The sequence below is a fragment of the Coloeus monedula genome (assembly GCF_965178545.1).
Source record: "Coloeus monedula genome assembly, chromosome: 14".
Taxonomy (NCBI): Eukaryota; Metazoa; Chordata; class Aves; order Passeriformes; family Corvidae; genus Coloeus; species Coloeus monedula.
In genome coordinates, this window is record NC_138794.1 from 1,038,201 (window position 1) to 1,059,924 (window position 21,724).

At 45.7% G+C, this 21,724-nt stretch overlaps 1 protein-coding gene across 1 annotated transcript in view; it reads left to right on the forward strand.

The window, feature by feature from the left end:
* The first annotated feature begins 8,711 nt into the window (after positions 1–8,711).
* Positions 8,712–21,724, forward strand: part of ATOSA (atos homolog A) — a 47,240-nt gene continuing 34,227 nt past the window's right edge. The window contains exon 1 of the mRNA XM_082290776.1: positions 8,712–9,092. Within this exon, the coding sequence (XP_082146902.1) occupies positions 9,077–9,092 (16 nt within the window). The 5' untranslated portion in view covers positions 8,712–9,076. The remainder of the gene's footprint in view (positions 9,093–21,724) is intronic.

Sequence of the window (21,724 nt, forward strand, 5' to 3'; positions counted from 1 at the left end):
TGTATGCTGATCTCTCTCATTTTTGAGTTCTAATTGACATCCAAAGGTGAGCAAGTTAATAACTTTCTGAAATTTTATTTACTATTTTAGTATACATACTGTACTTTATTGCCTTTCAGATCCTTGAATGAATGTAAGCTTCCCTTCCCCTTCAAATAATGTTATGCAACATGAGAATAAATCAACCGTAAGGATTAAAATTATAATTGACCTGGAGTGAAAGTAGGAGAGAAAGTTCCACCCAGCATAGCCTGAGTTGAAATTCTAGTTGCTTCTGTATGAAGGGGAGTTGACCTTTGAGTATAGCCAAGGATTTTGCTATTGATGACACCTGGCAGGCATGGAGGTTTATATACATATATTTATTTATCTATTTTCACCCAGTGAAATCTGGACTTTCAGTATTCAGCTTTAATGCTCTTTTTTTTTTTTGCTATAGTTGCTATTATGCTCTAACTTTGCGGATGTCAAACTCCTGAAAAGAGCAATTGTTTTGCTTTAGGTACAGTAAAGCCTACAAATGTTATGCTTGGGGTGAGAGACAGAGGCTTTGTGTGTATCAAGGGAATCTGGTGTAAGAAGGGAGTGGAGCTGGGCCCAGGACTGATATAACTGACCTTGCCCAACATCTGAGGTGAGCCAGAGTGTTCTTCACTACAGTCATAGGATTACAGGACAGCAGCTCATGAGTGGAGTTTTAGGGAATGTTTTTATGTTAAAAAATGAAGCAAAATAAACCCACAGAAATTTGAAACCAGTTAAACCTGAACCTGGGTATATTTCACAGTTCTATATTGAAAAAAATCAGCCCTGATGCCATGTGCAGCACATTCTGTTCAGTGCCCTTTCCATTCAGTCTTTACTATTAACACGTAGCATAGGCCACTAATGGCCATGAATATATTAAATGGACTATGGCTAATAACTATGTGATTAAAATTTTTAGAACAAGGCCATGGCAGTTTTCCATAGCTCTGACATTTGCCTAATAAGCCCAAACTCACTGACTGCTTTAGTAAATGATACACGACTTCCCTCGTAAACCTGGCATGGGGTTACATTAAATATTGCCTTGTATTTAACAACGTGCTGCTTTCCTGCCCTACTCTCATAAGTCTAGTAGGAGTTGTGGCCTTAATTTAGCCTGGGTGGAACTATAGGTTGGACTCGTTGTTCCAGCAAGGTAATTGCTTCTGTGCATAAATGAATTATCCTTTTCATTTACAGTGCCCATGGAAAGTTGTGTCATTGCAGCACGCTCGGCAGTGTAGCTGTAGCAATCTTTCAGTATGTTGTGCACGTGCTCACTGGGTCGGGTTTGTCCCCGGTGGCACAGCTTTGCTGCAGGGTGAGATGTATGACAAGCTGGCCCTTTGGAGGGATGCTGGCTCTGCCTCACTGCTGGCCTCCCCTACAAAATGGGTACTAATGTGACAGAGGATGAGCATCGCCTGAAAATGTCAACTCCAAAGGCCTTCCTGACAGGCTGACCAGGATGGCAACTCTGCTGAGAGCCGTGGAGAGACACTCAGTAAGCAATACCTGTGGTGCAAGCTCTGGGAGCAGGGGAAGCATATGAGGGCAAAGGCTGTGAGCCTGAGTCCTGCTGCAAAGGAGGAGCTGCCTGAAAGGCAGAAGCTGGCTGGGATGTGCCTCCAAATTGGTGCAGTGCAAAGCCATGACCCAGCTGCTGCAGTAGGAGAGGGAAAGTAAACAGGGCTGGCAGAGGCACCAGAAGCTGAACTTCGTGAACTCCTACCAGATGGAGTTACAGCAGCAATTAACTTGGTGCAATTACTTCCACACAACTGCACTGGAAATTATTGCAAGATAGATCAACCCATTAACAATAGGAAAACAGCATTGCAAAACTCCAATCACCTTCCAAGTGTTATGCACTCACTTTCCACTGAAATTAATGAAAATAATGCAAATGGGGTGCTTGGATTCCTGACAGATCACTGCACTGGGTAATTGGGCCACAGCTCCTGGATGTACCTGCTCAAAAAGTAAACAGAGTGATGAAAGGAGAGAGATGACCTAGACTGAAAACAGTTCTTGTCCTTCCATTTTCCCCAAACCTATTGCTGGCAATATCTTGCTGTTTCTCTTGGCAAACATACATCTCCAGCTTCTGGTCAGGGCCTGCTACAAAAACTTCAACTTTAGTATGGAAACCTATATATTTTCTGATTAATATTTCCATCAAGCTTAGTCCTGGGTAAACATTGTGTAACATTAGCATTCATCAGTGAGCTTGCACAGTCTGCTTGAAAAAAAATTGAAAAAGTATTTCAAAAACCTTCTTTCAGTCTAGAATGAATATTACAGCCACAGAAAAGATCTGTGTAAAAGAGAATAATTTTCGCCTCTTTCAGAGATTGATGAACTATTCACAAGTCAATCATTTACTTTTCAGTGCATTATTGCCTGATTAGTCAAGTGCTGATGCAATTAAACTTAATGATCTTACTGAGTAGGTGTCTGCTGAGACTGACATTTGAAAAGAATGGGTCATTAGTATTTTTGTAAAGCAGACCTTTCTTTGTTTTTACCATCATATTTCTGTATTTCCACTGCTACTAGTCACCACTTCAGATGAGACTGTACTGTTCTCATTTGGAGCTGGTATCTAATTACACACCACAGATCAGCTACTAAGAAGCATGTGAAGTTTATGAAATATCAGTTTAGGAGTTGCTCCAAATAGAGAAGAGATTATGCAAGTTACTTTTCCCAAGGTGAATTACAGACATGCAGGAAGGGCTCAGTTTCTGTTGGCAAGAAGGCCTGACTGACTGCTAGACCTCAGCCTCTGGAAGACTGGCAGAAGAGATTCCATCCTGAGAGGTGCTAAGCTGCTGCTGCTGCCAGAAGAATAAAGAAGGCACAGGGTATCCCGTGTGACATGGGAAACTTGAGGAGCAGCACAGGACATGGACTGGGTTGTTTCCAACGAAAGGAATCTTCTGTATGTAAACAAGGTTTTGTAGCAAAGTGTTGAGTCCAGGAAATAATTTCTGGCGAGGAGAATAAGCTTTCCTTTTGAGAGGAGTGCAATTATTTCTCTATTGTTCTCCTAGTTCCTCCACAATTTAGTCTTGGCTGTGTCTCCAGTGAGAAAATACTACTTGGAAAATAAAGGAATTTGAGAGAACACACAGAGGAAAACAAAAAACCCAAGATATCATTTTACCGATTTCAAAAAGTGAATTTAGCAGGTAAGAACATGATAATAGCTATATGTTTTTGCTTTGAAAGGGATAATTAGTAGTGAAATTAAGCAATGGAGCACTTTGGTAGGAACTGCAGGGAAAGAAAAATCTCTGTAAGCTAGAAAACAGCAGGGTCTAACAGTAAAGCACCTGTTGGTTTACACTTTCTGTGTTTGTTACTATCTCCAAAATATTTAACACTATGACCACAATTTGTGTATTTCTAAGAAAGAAAACTAAAATGTTGCTGTTCCTACTCTGCCACAGATCCTGATTTTCCAGACATGGGACAGGCTTCCCGTAGAAGCAACTCCATTGTCTTAATTGATGCATTTGCACCAGGGAGAGCAGATGTAATAAGATGAGAATCAAGTCCATGGGTCAACAGTTTCAAAAATAACTATCTAAAATTAGGTGCCTAATTCTATAAATAGGAACCTGAGTAGAGGTGGGCTAGTTTTTAAAAACACTGCAGGAGTGACAAATTCTGCTGAAGTCAATTTGAGCTGGAGGCAAGTTTTCCTTTGAAAATCAGGCTGTTTTATTTAAATACCTGGTATTGTTACAGGCATATTGGACATCCTGGGTTGAAGGTTTGAATTTCCCATCCCAAAGTATAGCTGTATCAGCCCGTACCCAGTGCACAGAGCACTCATCACACAGAACACGAGCATATTCCATCTTGACATACATTATTGGATGAGTGTGTCTGGGGACTCAAAACAAAAAGATTAGAAATATACACTTTCCTCTCTTTGATCCTGGGGCAAGCCACAAATGTAACAGAGGCCTAAGGGCTGTTCAAAAGGATGCTGGGGAGTAGCTTTGTGGAGGAACTTCTGCATGGGCTGGGGATGAATACAGAACAAAACCTCCTCTGCAGCATCCACCAGCAAGGTCTTCCTGCCTCCCAAACCAGTGTGGAACAAAGTAAGATGAGGAGCTCTGAAAGCACTGCCTAGACACTCACGTATGTCTGCACGACATAATGAGCCAGGCTACCTGAAAGTTGTAAGTATGGGAAATGCAGTTTGGGTGCTTCGAATGTATTTTTAAATCTTATTGGGTTCAAAAACTTAAACCAAGCTGTTAAATCAAGAACAATGGGACTAAAATATTTACTCATAAGTGCTGGAGGCTGAAACTAACAGCATAACACAAAGGTAGGCAGACACAGAGAGGACGATTGCCTCAGGCTACCGTTGCTATTGGGCCTATAGGTATCTTCAGAAAGAATAATGACAAACTCTTTTCTACTCAATTAGATCCACTTATCTGTATAAGATAAGGGTTTATAATTCAGTTTCAGTAGCAGCTTGTAGGAATCTGTAAGTTGTTGTGAACTAATAAATTCCTATAAGCGCATAACTAATTTCATTGCCAAGTGGTTACTACTGGTGACAATTAAATGATAGTTGACTCTACATAGGTTTTTTATAGCACACTTCAAATTTGTTCCATTGCATACTGTACCTTCCAGTCCATTTCTGATTGTCTTCATCCTTTTGCAGTAATATTCTCCCAAGTGTGGTGGCATTATACTGCAGAGGTGGCAGCCATGTCAAGAGCAGTTGTGCCACATCACTTAAGAGGCAGTAATTGTCTCCAGGAGTCACCAGAATCCTGATCTGCTGCATCAGACATCACTTCTTTGACAGCTAAAGCTGAAAAGACGCTGGGATGGAACCTTAAATACACTCTGTTTCAGGTTGCAGGGGCTGTGCTAAAAGCCTACAGTGCTGAAGAAAACACAGCCATACATTTATCTTGGGTTTTTGGTTCCTTTTTAAACCTAATTTCTATATGAACAAGACTTATGAGACACCACTGTGTCCTGCTGCCCCAGGTGAGGACATTTTAAAATCCAATGGCCAGTTTGAGACAGGTTTCACACGTGGCTACTGTTCACGAGAGAAATAAAGGTCTGGCACATTTCAGGAAAAGGAGGTGGGGTGGCCCCGTCAAGGTTTCCACCAAGAAACAGGCGGCCACCAAAACTGATGTGCTGCATGTGCAAGAGCCTCTTTGTCCACACGGATGCTGCAGCCTGAGCCCTCACCTGTTTAGACAGTGAGGTTAATCAACCATGAGACAGGACTGGATAAGAACCTGTTTTGCCCCTGCTTGTGCTCCCAGAAGTATGTGTTGGTCTAGACTTGGCAGTGGGAGGGCAGTTAAAGTTCTCTTTGTGTTTCTAAGCTGATCCTGCTTTTGTGTGATGTGTAATGCAACCGCGTGCTTTTCGGATGTTTTAAGTTGATGGTAAGCTTCTGAGGTCAGAAATACATTTCAGTACTGTCATTGCTCTCATAAGATTTCCAAGTGTATGTAAGTGAATTCCCGTGGTTGAAGCCCCTTATCCCATATTTTCTCTGTGTATTCATGCAGTGCTTATAATTTTTTTTGTGACTCGGAGGAAAATTATGAGTTCAAGGACATTTTTAGATGTTTTACCTGAACTAAGTCCACAAATTTGTTTGGGATGTTTATTGTTTTTCTACTTTCATTATTATACATGGAAGATGGTATGATTAGATCTCTCTGATAATTTTAAATTTTGTGTTCTGCTTTTTTTCAGATCAATTATGTGTTTATGTGGTCAAAAGGGAAGCAGTCCTTTTTCAGATGAAGAGAAGCAGGACCCAAAGGGTGTATCTCAGACATACCCAGGGCTCTCAGGGTCCAGGAATGCACTAACTCAAGAGGGGAAGCTGAACCTTAAGCCTCCTGCATGGTCACACAGAGTAGGACTGCACACCAGACGTGGTTTTCTCTCATCATATGCCTTAAAACTTTTTTAACGATAAGTGGTTTTCTGGCTGGCACTTAATTTCCCATTGGCTTGAACTCCTAAGAACTACGAGGTAATGGGAAGCTAGTTGGCTCATTAATTAAGAAAATGGAAAAAGTACTTTGAGAGAGCATTTTCTTGGAAATTTGGTCTATTTGTGTCTGACGAGCTGTTTTACAAAAAAAGTGCCAAAGTGAGATTAAAACCTTTAAAAATATTAAAAAATACTATGTGAAGCTTAATGGTTAAATAGCTACGATTGTAATTAAATAGTAGAAAGGCAGATTTGGTTTTGGCTGTAAAACCAATATTAGAACAAGGTACAAACCAATTTGCAGTGTCCTACAGCAACAATTAGTGTCCTAAAGGATGTGACTTTTCATTAGGATGACTAGGAGGATCTGACAGGTGGCTGAATCATGCCCACTGTAGTCACGCTGAACTTCATATACATGCACCCACAGTATTTATTGCTCAGTCAAATTCTTCCTTTTATAATTCTGGATTGCCACATTTGCAATTACATTGCATCCGGCAGAGAGCTCTGAGATCTGTAATTACCAAACACGTCCAGAGCAGTCACACAGCAACACAAGTGACACTCATGTACTTACGAGTGTAAAATCAAAGCACTGCACCTCCCACCTGTCCATGACTGAACTGAGAGGTGTTTACTGCACAGTTTATTCTGTGAAGCACCCTCCCAGTGTAATGACACACAACTGATAAATGAGAGAGGGAAATAGGTGCAGTTCATACGAGCCAAACAGTGCAGAACTGAGTTGTTCTGGAATTTTACATTCTTTGCAATACCTTCAGTGGCTGCTCAGCTAGCCGTGAGGAAAGAGTGGCTGTGCAGAACCCAGAGGTACACACATCTGCAGGGATCCTGGCACGCTAGAAAGGATGGGGAATTGGCTAGGCCGTGCATAGGGGTCAGAAGACTTGTGTATGTGTAAGTCGCCTTGTTGTAGGGAGTGAGTGCCTCCCATAGGGCTCAGGCTATGAGATGGGGATGTTTGTAAACAGTCACAGTGCAGGGAGTTACCAGTGTAAGGACTGGAGATGTGGTGGTGTCTGTGTACATCCCAGCTATGGCAGCATACTAAAGCGCAAGAAGCACTGTCTTGTCTCATGTGTCTTTCTGACCGAGCCCAAACCCGAGGAACAGAGCTGTCCGTGGGGCTTGTCCTGGCCGCGGTGCAGTCCCCAGGTGAGCTGCACGTTGACACTGCAGCTCTTCTGCAGTACAGCTTCCGCTTTCAGGCAGTTCTTTCTGCTGTCTAGAGGCCGCTTTAGCCGGCCTAGATCTGTGCCCCTGGTGAAAGTGGGGTCCCTATCACCAGGGCAGTTTGTTCCCCGTTTTCCGTGGTGCATTAGCAGTGCGTCTACAGCGATGGGGGGGCTCGGGATGCGGGCGGGGGCCGGGGTCCGCACTCAGCAGCCCCGGTTCTGACCTGCTCTGCCAGGCGGGCCTGGCGCGAGGGATGGCGCCGGCCCGTCCCTTTCAGGGAAACCTGAATTTCTGCCGGATTAAGGCGGTTGTGTAACCGCAGCCCAGCTGACTCCATTGTTCCTCCGCACAATGTAGTTATCAGCGTGAAGTGAGCGCCGAGCACGGCGCTGCCGGGCAGGGCGGTGTGAGCGGGGCAGCGCTGCCCCGAGCGCCTCTCCCCGCCCGCAGCCCGGTGTGAGCGGGCGGGGCTCAGCATCCCGCCCCACGGGCACTTCACACCTGAACCGCCGATACACGCGTGCATTTAAGCGCCGGCGGTCAGGGGCTCGGGGCCCTGTGGGCACACGGAGGGCCGGCGTGGGAGGACACGCGTGCGGGGCGGAGAGGGAAGGGCGGCCAGCGGCAGTGCGGGAAAGGCGCGGGTGAGGGGCCGCGCCAGCCGCCGTCGGAGCCGGGTGAGTGAGCGAGGGGCCGCTCCCCGCCCCGGGGCGGGAGCCTGGCTGCCAAAGCACTCGGCGGGGGGGGGGATAAGGGTGAAGGGACGATGCCGTTTGCGCGAACCCATAAACCCAGCGGCGCCGTCTGCAGCGCAGGGCACGGGGCGTCCCCGGGCTGCGGGGACCGCACTCCCGGGCGGGACCGGACCGTGCCGAGCCGCGCTCTGTTGCCGTGACAACCGAGCTGCTCGACGGCGGGCGGCGGCGCGGGGCATTGGCCGCCGTGCGGCACGTGGGGCGGGCGGGGGCCGGCCCGGGGGCGGGATGAGCGCGGCGCGGGCGCGCAGCGGGGCCCGCGGGCCTGGCGGGCAGTGGCCGCGTTCTCTGCCGCTGGCGGCCGAGCGTGGCGGGTACCCCCGGCCGAGCTGCCCTGCCCTAGCTCGCTCCGTCCTGCTCTGCCCGCCGCCGGGCTGTGATGTGTGTGCCCCGCTCGGCGGGAGGCGGGGAGTGCCCGGCGGAGAGGAGGGGAGTTAGTCAGCGGCGAGGAGGAGGAGGAGGAGGCAGGGCCGGAGGCAGAGCCATGGAGAGCAGCGCTCGGCGGGCGGGGCGGGCCGTGTGACCGGGGCGCATCGCGGGGGCACGGCCCGGCAGCCCGGGCGGCAGCGGCGGGGCCGGGGATGGAGGTGCGGCGCAGCCCCCCGCCGCCAGCCGCCGGCCCGTGACGGGGCGGGGGCCGCGGCCCCGACGGGGCGGGCGGGGGGCCGCTCGCTGCCTTCCTCGGGGCAGGCGGGCGGGAGGGAGGGGACTCCGGCAGGGGCTGCCGTCGCCCGGGGCCGCGGTGACTCAGAGCCGGCGCGGCCGGGGGTGAGCCGAGGTCTGTTGTTGTGGGATTTTTTCCCCGGCAGGTTATAAATAGCCCCGCGCGGCGCCGTGTCACGGAAGGACACCCTGGCCGGGCGCGGGCAGAGGCCGCCGGCGCGCAGCCTCCCCCGGCCGGCCGCCGCCAGCCCGCCCGCCCGCGGGCCCGGCCGCTGCATTGGCGGGGCCGCCTCCCGCCGGCCGTGCCCGCTCCCGGAGCGCCGCCGACACCGCTGGCTCGGGCAGCGACGGCCCGGCTCCGCGGGGACAGCGGCGCAGCACCTCGGCCCTGCCAGACCTCGCTGAGGCAGCAGGGAAGATGAAGCCGGAACGAGGTAAACGGCTTATCAGTACATTTCTTTTTGTTTGTTTCGTCTCTAGGATTAGAAGTAGCCCGGTGTTTTGTTCCGATGTTATCGCTCTATTTCCTTATCCCCTCCCCTGCCATTTTGGGGCTGGGAAAGAATCCAGGTGCTCGGGCTCAGCTCGGGAAATGCCGGTGGCAGTGGGGTGCGGAAGGTGCCCCGCGAAGGGGGTGACAGCCCCGTGTCCTGCCTGCCCTTCGGCTTTCCATTGTCTGGGCTGGATGGAAGGGAGACAAACGCCGTAGCGAAGTGCTTCTGCTGTGGGAACGCTGCAGTCCGTGTGTCAGACACAGCCGGCTCGTTAGCACAGACCTGCAGTGCTGAGGCGAGAGTCGGTCAAAGGCAAATCGGGCATCGACAGACAAAGCCAGCAGCTGTACAGAAATGTCCAAATATAGCTGAAAAGCACCCTGAAAATAACCAAAACTTACATCTGTGGTGTTTTATAAACTGACAGTGCTTTTTTTCCCACTTATAATGGAGATATTTCATAACAAGCATGCTGAAATATAAATTTTTCAGGATTATTTGGTTACATCTTATCGGATTACTGATATCTGGTTTTACAGAAAAATCAAGACGGCAGTCTACGTATATGTTTATAACACTTGAGCTCTTCTGCCGTATAGCAACAGCTGCTGATGCCCCTAGAGTTGGAAATATGTCATGACTTCTATTTTGATCCACTGGAGCACTGATTATTGATTCGTGTTAGTTAAAGCAAGACTATTTTTTGAAGAAAATCTTATGCGTGCTCATCGTAGTATTCCGAATGTTAATTAAAAACAATAATCCATGTTTCTTAAAGTTTTGATGATTCTATTGCTTACCTGGTTGCTTTCAGTTTATAAACATCAGTTTATAAACATTCAGTTTATAATCACTTTGGTGTTTTGAGAAGCACTTTTATATAGCTCAGATATTCATGTATTTAATGCTAACACTTACATGACATACACATCTTAATTAGGTTTGTTTATTGCATGTTTGGTAATAGCGACACTGCATAAATGACCACTCTTAGGTGGATTTCTTGTCTGTATATGCTGCAAGGATTATATGGTGTGATGATAGCACAGATAGTAGAGAAGCAATCATAAGTTAATGGGGTTTAAGTACTACGGTTTTGAAATGGGCCTTTCTCGTTGCTTTCCTCCTTGTTTCTTAACTGCTTAAACCTTCACACCATCTACTGCAGCAAGGCTGGTTGTTTTTAGAATCTCTTTAGATTTTAATACCAGACCCTGAAGTTTGAAAACTATTTACTGTCAGGGTGAAATTATATTTCAAAACAGCCAGGTTAAACCCAAGTCAATATTTGCAGCTTTAAAATGTTCTGCTCTAGCAGTTCAACATCTGCATGACCTTTGTCTATTCCTTTTTTTAATTTTTAGGCAGAAGGAATTAGAACATTGGAAATATTATCAGCTGCTGTGTGATAAGTGATCAGATGCCTTTTTTTAACCAATCTGGGGTAAAGGGAACCAAATTTGTACAGAAAGCAAGTTATTAGGTTGCTTGGGTATTTTTTGTTTTTTTTGTTTTTTTTTCTTTTTTTCCCCTAAGCTAGGAATTAATAAATTGAGATTCTTATCCACTGTAAAGTGTTTCCCACAAACTTGGTAAAATCCTTCAGAAGTTACGTCTTGAAATTCTTTTAAGATAATTAACAAAAGTCTTGAAATAAATCATGGATCTTGCCAAATGTGGGAGAGTATCTCCAGCCATTTTAGTGGATCCCTCTAGCTGAACCGTGTGCTGATATAATAGAGCAGTACCATGCACAAAGGGGGCTGTGAAAGTGCTGCCTAAATGCCACATGAGGCCCACAGAGACTCTTAGGAGGCACGAATCATGCAAATGTTTTCATGTGCTGCTTTCTGCACAGCAGCTGTACCACAGGACACAAGCAGTCAAGTGTGCAGTCACCTGCTTCCAATCGTCGCAAATTAATAGCAAAGGGCACAGGAGGAGCAGACCACTCAGCTTGCCACAGGCTTCACTTCTCTACAGAGCCTCAAAATCCTGAGAGGACTGTAAGTTCACACCCCGAGTAAAGCATAAAGAAGCAGACTTTAAACAGGCTTGCAATGCGTTGGGTTTTTTTGGTCATTCTTAAAAGTAATTATATCAGAATCAATTTGGAGCAGAGGGGTGCAGTTCTTGTTGTTAGAATTGAGCTCAGCACTTCACTGAAGATTGTAATGCCCAGGCACATTGGGAGAGGTATGGTTTAGATGTTGTTGTACTGCCAGTAAGGTTCTTGTTATCCCCAGCAAAGATGGGTGGTGCAGGAGAAGAAGGAAGAGATCTAAATGTGCAACTATTTTTATCAGTGGAAAGTGTTATAGGATGTTTAAATTTAAAGAGGTGATAGGGACAGGCAGAAATGAAGGAAGTAGGGGAATTTGGCCCTAAGGTACTTATCTCCCTCTGCAGGAAGGAAAGTTGGAAAATTGCAGATATGAACATGTAATTAATATGTGAGAGCAGTACGGAGGAGACGGAATATGGAACTCTGCATAGCAAACCTGCAGAGCAGTTTTGTGAGTGAGGGAGAGCAGGAAGAGAGCTTTGAAAGTGCAGGTAAAAATGTGAGCTTATTCCTTTGCCATGCAAAGGCACAGGGCATTCCCAGGATGTATCTCATGAGCATCACTCAGGATGCAGCCATCAGGTGAGGGTGAGTGTGGAAGGATGGTGTTTGCCCTAAGCACATTCCCAGAGCTATCTGTACTGGGTCTAGGGAATGCAGTAACTCAAATACTGATGGCTGCTGCTCAGCTTTGCCTTCCCTGTGCTGCCATTCTGAAAGTGTTGAAGCATCTTAAAATACAGTGGTCATGTTTCTTCAGCTGAGGCTTCACTGGTGCCAGGGAGAAGAATGATTTATCTCCCTTTCTTCCATACCATGTTTTTGGAGTGATGTTTGAGTTTGGGATTGGTTTTGGTTGGGTTGGTTGTTTTTTTTTTTTTTTTTTTGTCTTTCTGCAGTAACAACGTATCAGGTTACCTGGCTTTGATCCATGATACCATCACGATTTGGTTTCTGCAGTACAGCTGCCTAGTCAGCTGCTTCGTGCTGCATGTTTGGACTGCTGTTTCCTTTCTCAAGTACAGAGCTTTGCTCTTGCTTCTATTGAACTTCGTTCTAATGACTTCTGGTCACTTCAGCAGTTTATTGAGTTTGGAAGACAGAATAAGACTTCGTAACAGAGTGCTTGCAAAGTCTTCCAGCTCAGCTTTGTTCATGAACTGTATAAACACAGTGTTTCACCATCAGCGTTAATGAAAACATTGCATAATGTCAGGGTGATAGCTTGCTGCCAAACTCAGAAGGCTTGTTATGTACTCTTAGAGTACACTTGGTGCACAACTGGAAAAAATCTTGTGGTTTAGATGAATCTGCAGTATAGTCATATTTTACTGTGGAAATGTTACAAGACATCAAAAGTCTTACTATAGTCTAAATAGCTGAGAGTTATTGCTCCTTCCTCCTCCCTCCCCCTCATTGCATGAATGATCAGTTAAAGGAGGAAGACAGGCTTGTTTGTCTCTAAATGCATGCTGGCTGGTTTTTATCACCTTATTCAAGTCTTTTCTTACTTTTTTATTGTCTTGCTTTGTTTATTCCTCTATGTGTGCTCTCTGTGTAGAGACTGTTTTGTTTTCACTTACAAATTAAGCAAAAAGCAGTCTTCTCCTACTTTCTGAAGCATTAATTCCCTCTTTGAGATTATCCTAATTTACAGAAATGACTTTCTGTCTACAAGAGAGGAACAAGCAGTCTGAAGATGGTTTTTTTCTCTTCTCCTTCCTTCTTTGCAAGTCAAACTCGGATACATGCCTCTGGGTCTGTTTGTAGTAACTGGGTTATGGGACTTACTTGGTGTGTTGGTATGGAAAGGACTAACTCTTGGTTCAGCAAAAGTCTGGTTACTGCCTCCTGTGGGAAACACAGCTGAGGCATTTCGGGATGTATCTGTGGGGAAAGCTGGAGGAGAGGTTAATGAACAGTTGGTGGAATTTAGATTCTTAGGAGGAATGGTGAGGAGGCATGGGACTGGGGGGAAGTGAGCTGAACCAGTGTGTTCAGTTTTGGAGTTGGTTGTTAAGTTAGGAGATGTGGGTAAGGCCCTTGTTTTTTTAAGCATAAAATATGCCCTATATTACCTGGGGAGGATGTTGTGGAAAGCTTTTTAGCAAAGATGATGTGCTGCAGAGTATGCAGATTAGGAAGTGAAAATATATATTGTAAAAGAATGAGTGTTGTTTTAGTGTCCTATATTGCACTGTGATACAGACACTTTAATTTTATACTGTCTTCTCAGTGAAATGTCACAAAGCACTTAAACTTTTCCACGGCGGAATGATGTAGCCGGTAAACAAAGTAATAAACTGGAAATGAGCTGCTTCCTGCTCAGTGGAGTTGTCACTCCAGAAGCGTCTGGGCAATGCTTGGGGCTGGGTTGCCACAGGTAAGTGCAGGTTGGTGCTGATGAGCTGGAGGTGACGCTGTGCCTGCCCCAGGAAGCCGTGCGGGCCAACAGGCTCTGCCGCGGGCACGTGTGGCGAGCTGCGTGTGCCTGGGGAGGCTGCTCCTCCTGCCTGCACTGCTTTCAAATAAAACCAGCTTATTCTCAAAAAAAACCCCCTGAAAACTAAAACTGTTCAGGGTAAAAAACCCCACCAACCCAACCAAAGTGACAGGTACTGTACTCAGATTCCCTTTATAAAGCATGAAGCTGTCTAGCTCTAATCTTTGGGGAGAGCAGATTTGTCCTGATAACAGATAATATATAGATGCAGGGTATGAGTGAACAGGAACAGGAGTCTTTTCTTTTTAATGGAGGGTGGAGTCTAGATGCTTTCAATACAGCTCTGTCCTGGCACGTGAAAAATGGCAATATAAACTCTTATTTTTACTAAGTTTCTACCTCAAAAATTTAACTTGGAAGAATTCTTGGCTTTTAGGTGCTTAACCTTTAAAAATGTTAGGCACCAAAAAAAAAAATTAAGTGTATTAATTTGTAGAATGGAAAATCTCAGGTTTTAATTTGAAATGCCAGCTTATGTTACAGTTTTTTTACCTGTTCTGCAATTTGTACCTAGCTATTGACAGCAAGGCAAGTCTTCCTGTTGTAAAAGTATTTCTTGTGTTGGAAGCATGCTTTTATCATTGTTCAGCAGTGAGAGTTCTTCATGGCACACCTGTTTCTCAGAGAAAACCATCCTGGTAACAACGTTGCCATTTTCTTGTTGTTTGCTTGGTGTTGTCCATACTAGCTGCCTTTAGCTGCTGCTAAAACAGATGCTGCTGGAGTGGCATTTAGGTGGATATTTTAGGGATTGTGGATGTGCCAAGCCCATAGGCTTGGAATATATAAACTGACCCTTCTGACCATATTCTTCACTTGCTGAAGTGAGAAACTTTGGCATGCCAGATCAGATCCCTGGGGTGAAACACATTAGGTTGGACTTCGTTGTTAAGGGCAGTGTTGAAACTATTATTGGATCTGAGGTCTGCCAGCTTCTAAATGTTTTTAAAAATAAGCTAACATTTATAAATACAGAATCTCATGAGAGACAAGAATTCGCTGCCAACTGAAATTTTGCTTATTAAAATTAGAAGTCTTCTGTGAAAACAGAGTAACTGATGAGAACAAACCAGCTATATGACATTTGTTAAAAGAACTTGCTCTGTCTGCTTCACTGTTTATAAAATGTTTCTTTGTTATTTTGGCAAACTTCTACTAATAGCAACTGTTTACTGGTGGAGAAATAGCCATAGCCTTTTATCTTCTCAGCAACGAGTTTAGGGTAACAGTCCAGCTATTCTTTTAGTCCATAAGTTCTTACAGTTTAACTGTAAATACAGCTGTAATTACTCTCTCCATTCCGATGTGATACTTGATAAACTATGTTTTTTAGATTTTTGAAAGTGTCTCACATCATTGTCTTTCAAGGAGGTGATAAATTATTCAGTCTTTGCAGGTCATTTAAATTTAACATTTAGACAGAAGCCAGTTTTTAAGTTAAAATTGTTTTAGAAGTGCAGGTACAGTTGCATGGTTATCTTTGTACTACCCAGTACTGAAACTCCATGTATAAGTAGGCAATTCAGGATAAATGCAAATACGGAAGAGTGCCTCTTGGACCTGGGTAGGCAGCTGGACTTTGGAAGGCTTCCCTTTCATTACCTATTCCTTTTTCTGCTGGTCTCATGCAGGGTAGCATGACTATAGCTACAAGCACGTGGCTGAAGCCATGTGAGTTACTCTTGCTCTTCAGTCAGAACTGTACTGAGATTGGAAGAGATATTTTTTTATAAAGGCTACTTGTAAATAGTATAATTGAGTTGTAAGCCATGAAAATTCTCCATCTTTGCTTAGCAATCCAGAGTTAACCTGACCAAGTCAAAACCATCTCACTTGCATTAATACGTTTCCTTCCATGTCAAATGGGCCTGACTAGTTCTTTTGGCTAGTGATTTTTCATGTTAGCTTTGGGGCCAAAGCTGGTTCAAGTTGCTGTCTGGGATGGTATTACATTACATTGACTTAAAATGCAAAGATGTAATAGGGTGGCATGAGGATGTTCTTGGGGATAATTTGGAGAGGAAGCTGCAGGTGAGGCAGCTGAACACATGGGGAGGGAAGCACTCTGCAGACATGAAACGCTAAGGACACTTTCATGTCTCTGCTGAGTGTAAGAATCCTTCTAATGAATAAAGGCAAACAAAATAGTCTCACTGAATAACTTTGTTTCTCTAAGAGCAGTAAGGGGAGCTCTTCCCCTCATACACATTTATTTTGGTTTGGCCACTTTTCTTTACTTGGGCAGGCATACAATCTCTCTCTGTCCAGGTATGTAGTACCCAGTAACCATGGGGCAGTTAGGCTTCCCTCTTAGCAATGATCAATGCATTTCCCAAACCTGTTTGCTTTTACTAGGGAAAAAACCAAGTTGGATTTTCTTCTGAGGCATAGAAACGGGAGAATATATCTGAAATAAGGACTCTCTGGTTGCACATGAGCGGTGTCATCTGCTTTACATTACACAAGTTAGTGATCTTTTTTCCATCAAGATCCATGGGAACCAGGTTGGTAAGTAAGCCCATTTTGGATGGTGAAGTACTTTAGGGAGTCTGTGAGCAGGTGACTGCTTGTGCTAGTTTAACCTCTTAATGGTGCTTGCTGTGGATGCAGGGCTTCCTTTTGCCCCGTGATGAGCCTTCAGGATTTCTAGGACATATTTCACACTTCTCTGTGCTGCAACAAATTAAGCTTCTTTCTCAGGATGCTGTGCAAGTATCATCTTGTCGTTTGGTGTAATGGGAGAAGCAAGAGCAAAAAGAGAGAGAACTTCAGTAGAATTGACGATGGCAGGTATTATCCCATACCCTCAGTGCAGCCAGCACCACGATGGGAGGTGGTAGAGTTGTAGCTGGTTTCTCCTGAGGGACAAGGGAAGGAGAAGGAGAGGTGCAGGAAGAGCTGCTGCGGTCAGCACGCTTTTTTTTCAGAGCAATGGGAAGCCCTTCTCCCCTGCCAGGTATTGTTCTCCTTGATTCCCTGCCAGGGCACCAGCCCAGCAACGCAAGTGAAACAAACCATGGCTCCAACTCGCACTTCCAGGCAGGTCAGCAAATTTGGTGGAAGGCTTTGTTTGCATGGAGGGGCAGAGAGGGTGTGTAAGAGCAGTATCTGAGTAAATGTCTGTGATGGCTGCTTGACATAACTTCTGTGTTAGCAGAGAGTAAAATTTTGGTATGTTGGGCTGATGCTTCTTTTAATGTGCAGTTTTCTGTAAAGTCACAAGTACTTGGACATTTCCTTTGTGTGTTAGATCTGAATCTTTAAAACTCCTGAACCTTCAAGACTTCTGTTTACTACTTCTTTATTTTTAAAATTTTGATTAAGTAGGTGAATTTGAGAGTATGGGAGACGGCAATAGTTGCGTCAAGAAGGGAAGGACTTCAGTAAATATTACAGTGATGTGGAATAAAAGAGGAAGAGTATCCTATCAATAGGAAATGAACAGGGACAAAATAGTGAAGATCAGCATGGACTGGGAGCACACAGTTAGGTCAAAGGGATTGATACCAACACTCATGCTGCTCAAAGGTAAACCCTTTCTTCCCTGCCGTAAATTTCTTTAAAATTCAACTTCAAGTATATTTTCCGTGCAAGTTTTCCCACTTCAGTTGCCTTTTAGTGAAAAGTATGACTTTGCTTTGTTTTAATTTGAGGGGGAAACAGCTTCTTCCTTTTGAAGCACATGCTGTTTGAATCGCCAGAGGAATTTCATTTACTGCGGGGAAACCATGAGAAACAAAGTATCTGGAGAGCCAGAAGTGGAGGATGGCCGGAGTGCTGGTTGCTGCGATTGCTGTGCCAGCAGCAGTGCTCACAGCGCAACTGCCTGCGATGGCCGTGCTAATGCACGCAGGGCGTGGAGGAGCGCTCCGAGGAGGCTGCTGTTAAACAGTGGAGCAGTAAAACCAAGCGGCTAGGTCATGGAGGTGAAACGGGGAATAGTTGGTAATACTGGAAATGTCTGAAGACAAAGATCAGTGTAAAGCTGCTAGGATGCACACCTGCCTCATCTTGCATCAAGCGGTTAGGTTCGCTAGGCTGAGGCCAGCCGGGACTGGCTGTTGTTGTAGTGCCTTTGGATGTTTCCTGCTAGAGCCTTGCTGAATCAACGACTTTCTATGAGAAAGTATTTTGGATCCACTGGAGAAAAAGCTGGTGCTTGATGTGCATTGTATGTTCTTTCATCCCATCCTCATGTTGAGAAGATGTAACAGCCTTTTGTTAATGTTTTGGGACGCTTTTTGTAAGCTGGTGGAATTCTTTCTTGTTTAAGTTTCTAGTAAGAAATTTTGAGCAGCTTTATGTTACGCACTGATTTTTATTTTATTTGTTTTTAATTTCTGTTTGTTTGATTTAAAAATCACAGTGGGACTGTTAGCATCTGATCCTTGGGACTGTTAGCATCTGATGCTTTCAGCTTCTCTAGGTGTGCTGTAGACTGCATGTAGTCTTTCTCACTCAAGAAATTTGAGTTTGAACATCAGCAAAAGGAAAACTGTACAAAGAGTGTGAGTGGTATATCTAACCATCTCTTTAACATGCATTGCAAGCATCAAGAACTGACCTCAGCTTTGTTTTGAGGAATTGAGCATCTGTACTGGGAGAAGGGGAATAAGGCTGTATACATGAGAGTACTTGGTGGTTTTATGTTCTGCAAATTAATAACTCAATCAAAAATGTTTGTTTCAAGGCAGGGATGTGTTAGTAGAAGTGTATTTTTAGCTTGTCTCCACGACTAGGCTGTGTAAACATAAGGTGCTGTGGAGTCACTTAGGCTTTGCTCCTTAGGGGTCACATGCACACCTTGCTGTTCTTGCACAAGGCAGGGCTGGAATCTGAACTAGAGTGTTTTTCTGAACTGGCTCATTACTAGACATCCTGTGCTTTGGCATGGCCCTTCAAAGGTTGAAGTTGAGTTTTTTTATAACGTATGGATGATGCCAATTATGTCTATTGGCAAGTGCCTCTGAATTGATGTGTAATTCACTTGATATTGAGATGAACCACACTTGGCTCTGATTTCCTGCTTTATGAAATGTGTAGGACTGCTTACCCCCAAAGCGTTGGGATAAAATCCATTGTTATGAAGACCTCATCTTTTTTATTTTTAGAAGTGTTATCCTATTTATGGCAGAAGGTGGGTAAAATACAGTCTGGTTATCTTGATGATTGCTTGTCGTTTTGCACCAATAAATGAGTAGCATGCTTCAAAGGAGGTTTTGTTTTGGTAGAATTTCTAATATTTGGTAGAAATATTAGAATAGAAATATTCTAATATTTCTAATATTTGGTAGAAATTCTAAATTCAGCATTTTATTAGGCCGAATGCATTAATTTCTGGGGTGTTTGTCCACAAACAGGCACAGAGCTCAGCTCTGTGTACCTACAGCTGGTTTAGGACTGTAAGCTTAAAAGCTGTCCAGCTCAACATGCTGTCCTACTTTTACTGTGTTTGAAGAATACCTGGTGTGGAAAGGATCTTTGCGGTTGCACTGCAGTAGCCCAATGTGGGGAGACTGTTCAGGAGCAGGATGGTGGGTAGGAGTGCCTGTCATCTAGAGACAGCTGCTCATCACTAAAACATTGTTAGCTGCCCTGTACAAACAGCTGGTGACTCCTGAATGCTGTCTCTTGTGGCCCTGGCAGGATTGACTCGGGTGTTGTTGCTCCTGCCTCTTGTTTGCTAAACTTTTAAACATACTGTGCTTACTAGTGTGATAAATATTCCTCTTATCCCTCCCATTCCTCCTGCAGATACTGAATAACTGCTTCATAGAAAATCATCTGAGTACTCTTCTCAAATGCCAGCTAGTTGCTTGATTAAGAAAACCTGAAATTGCTTTTTCAGACAACTGTGTAAACTATGGTGTTTTTGTAGAAGTAAATGTTCCGTGAAGGAAAAATACTTGGAAAGCAAATAGATGAAATAAAGAGGAACCTTGAATGTCAGTGGCTAATGAAATGGTATGTTTTGCATCTAACTTTATGTAAGGCAATATCTGTATCTGACATCTTTAAACAGGCCAGCTACTAAAAGGTATCTGACCTTCCTCGGATAAAATGTCTACTTAAAAATCTTGTATAGACTGTGTTTTCTTGCAACTACAGCTAAATGATACTGGTATATGAAATGTGAGTGGGGAAAAGTCATTCTGTGAGGTGGCCTGTGTTCCATGCTCTTGAATGGGTTAGTGAGTGGTACTGGATTTTGAATGTGGTTGTGTAGTCTAGTTTGATCCGGACTATTCATAGTTTCATGGCATCTAATTACAGAACAAGGGTTTTAGTCTTGTTTTGTGATGTGGTTAAGCTGAGGGTAAGATAGGGATTTTTGCACTGATTATGTTAATACGGTGGCTGTCATCTGACTTTAATACTCGTAAATACGTCAGAACTGGATGAAATTGTTTAATGTAGCCAGTACATTGTTTAGACTACACCTAGAGTAGTACATGCTGTTTTGAGACCGCTCTCTTGGAACAACCTCATAAATTAGTCCTCAGGAGTGCCCATTAAAAATACTGAAGTAAGAACTACGGTAGTGCAAGGAGAGCTGGTGCTGGGCTCCTCCTCCCGCCGTGTGCTCCAGGAGGCTCAGAGGGTTTTGAGGCAGCCGAGCCACTCCCGAGTGGGCTGAGCAGTGGAAAAAGTGCAGTGGGAAGTTAGCTGGTGCTGGCTGGCAGGAGGACGGGCTGGCGGCTTTTTCCACTCCAGATGTAATTATTCATCGCCTCATACTCTGCAGCTCGGGCTGACTCTTGAGAGCGGTGCTGTGCGGGAACATTCACAGACTCCCGGCAGCCGCTCTCCCCCGGAGCGTTCCGCTGGCGGGGCAGGGGGAGCGGCTCCGGCCGCCGCCGGGCCCTGCCGGCCCTTGACATCCCCTCCGCTCGGCCCCGCTCGGGGCAGGGCGCTCCCGGCACCGCCGCCCTCCCACGCGTCTCGGCGGTCCCGCCGCAGCCCGGCCCCGGTAACGCCGGTCCCGGTTCGGGAGCGTCGCCCCGGTGCCGGCGGTTCGTGCTGCCGCGGGCCGCCCGCGCCCCCGCCCCGCTCACCTGGGCCGGGCCGGGCCGTGCCGAGGGGGCCGGCGCTCGCCCGGCGGGGCCAATCGGCGCCCGGCCCTGTTGCTATGCGCGCCCCTACTCTGCCTCCTTTGTGGAGGATGCCGTGGGCAGCCGCCCGCCCGCGCCGGCGCTGCGGGGCTCGCTGCGGGGCTCGCTGCGGGGCTCGCTGCGGGGCTCGCTGCGGGGCTCGCTGCGGGAGCGCCGCGCCGCGCGGAGAAGGTGTGTACGGCAGCGAGCCCCCGGGCCGGGCCGCTCGGGGCGGGGGCCGGGCGGAGCGGCGGGGGGAGGCTGGAGGCGGCCGCACCGGCCCGGGCTGGCTTCCCGGGCGTGAAGCGAGTTCAAGCCGTGTGGCTCGGAGCGATCGGCCGATGTTGGTGGTGTTTGCCTGGGAAAGGTGATTTGGAGTCCGCCTACAGTGAAGTGTACCCAAGTTTGTCTCTCCGGTTGAGTCTGTAAACAGTTCCTTTAGAAACCCGAACCAGACATTCTTCCTTTCCTTCCGTATACTGAGCCTATGAAAGGCTGAATTTCTGTGAGTTGGGGATTGGCTTTTTTTTTTTTTTTCCTTTTTTAACCTTCCCTTAAAGGAAAGTAATGGACAGCCTAAAAATTAACTCGGTTAATTCATTAGGTTGTTAGGGCAAGAGTATTAAATGTCCTGGAACAGGAGGGGAGGATTTTAAAGCCTTTAAAGTGAGATGGGTAGTGAAGTGTCAGATGTGCTAACAGTTGTAGTTAGTGTAGCCATATGTAACTGTTTGACTCTTCATTGTTGTGAGAAAAAACCCAACCTCTTCCTCCTCCCAAAAACACCCTGAAGCTTAACTGAGTTTCTTCTGTGCCTTGTTATGTAGGTCAAGTTTCTCTCTCCTCTTTTTTTTTTTCTCCAGCAGGAGGAAACTATTACAGTATTTTGATTTCTGCTAGAAACAATGCATGA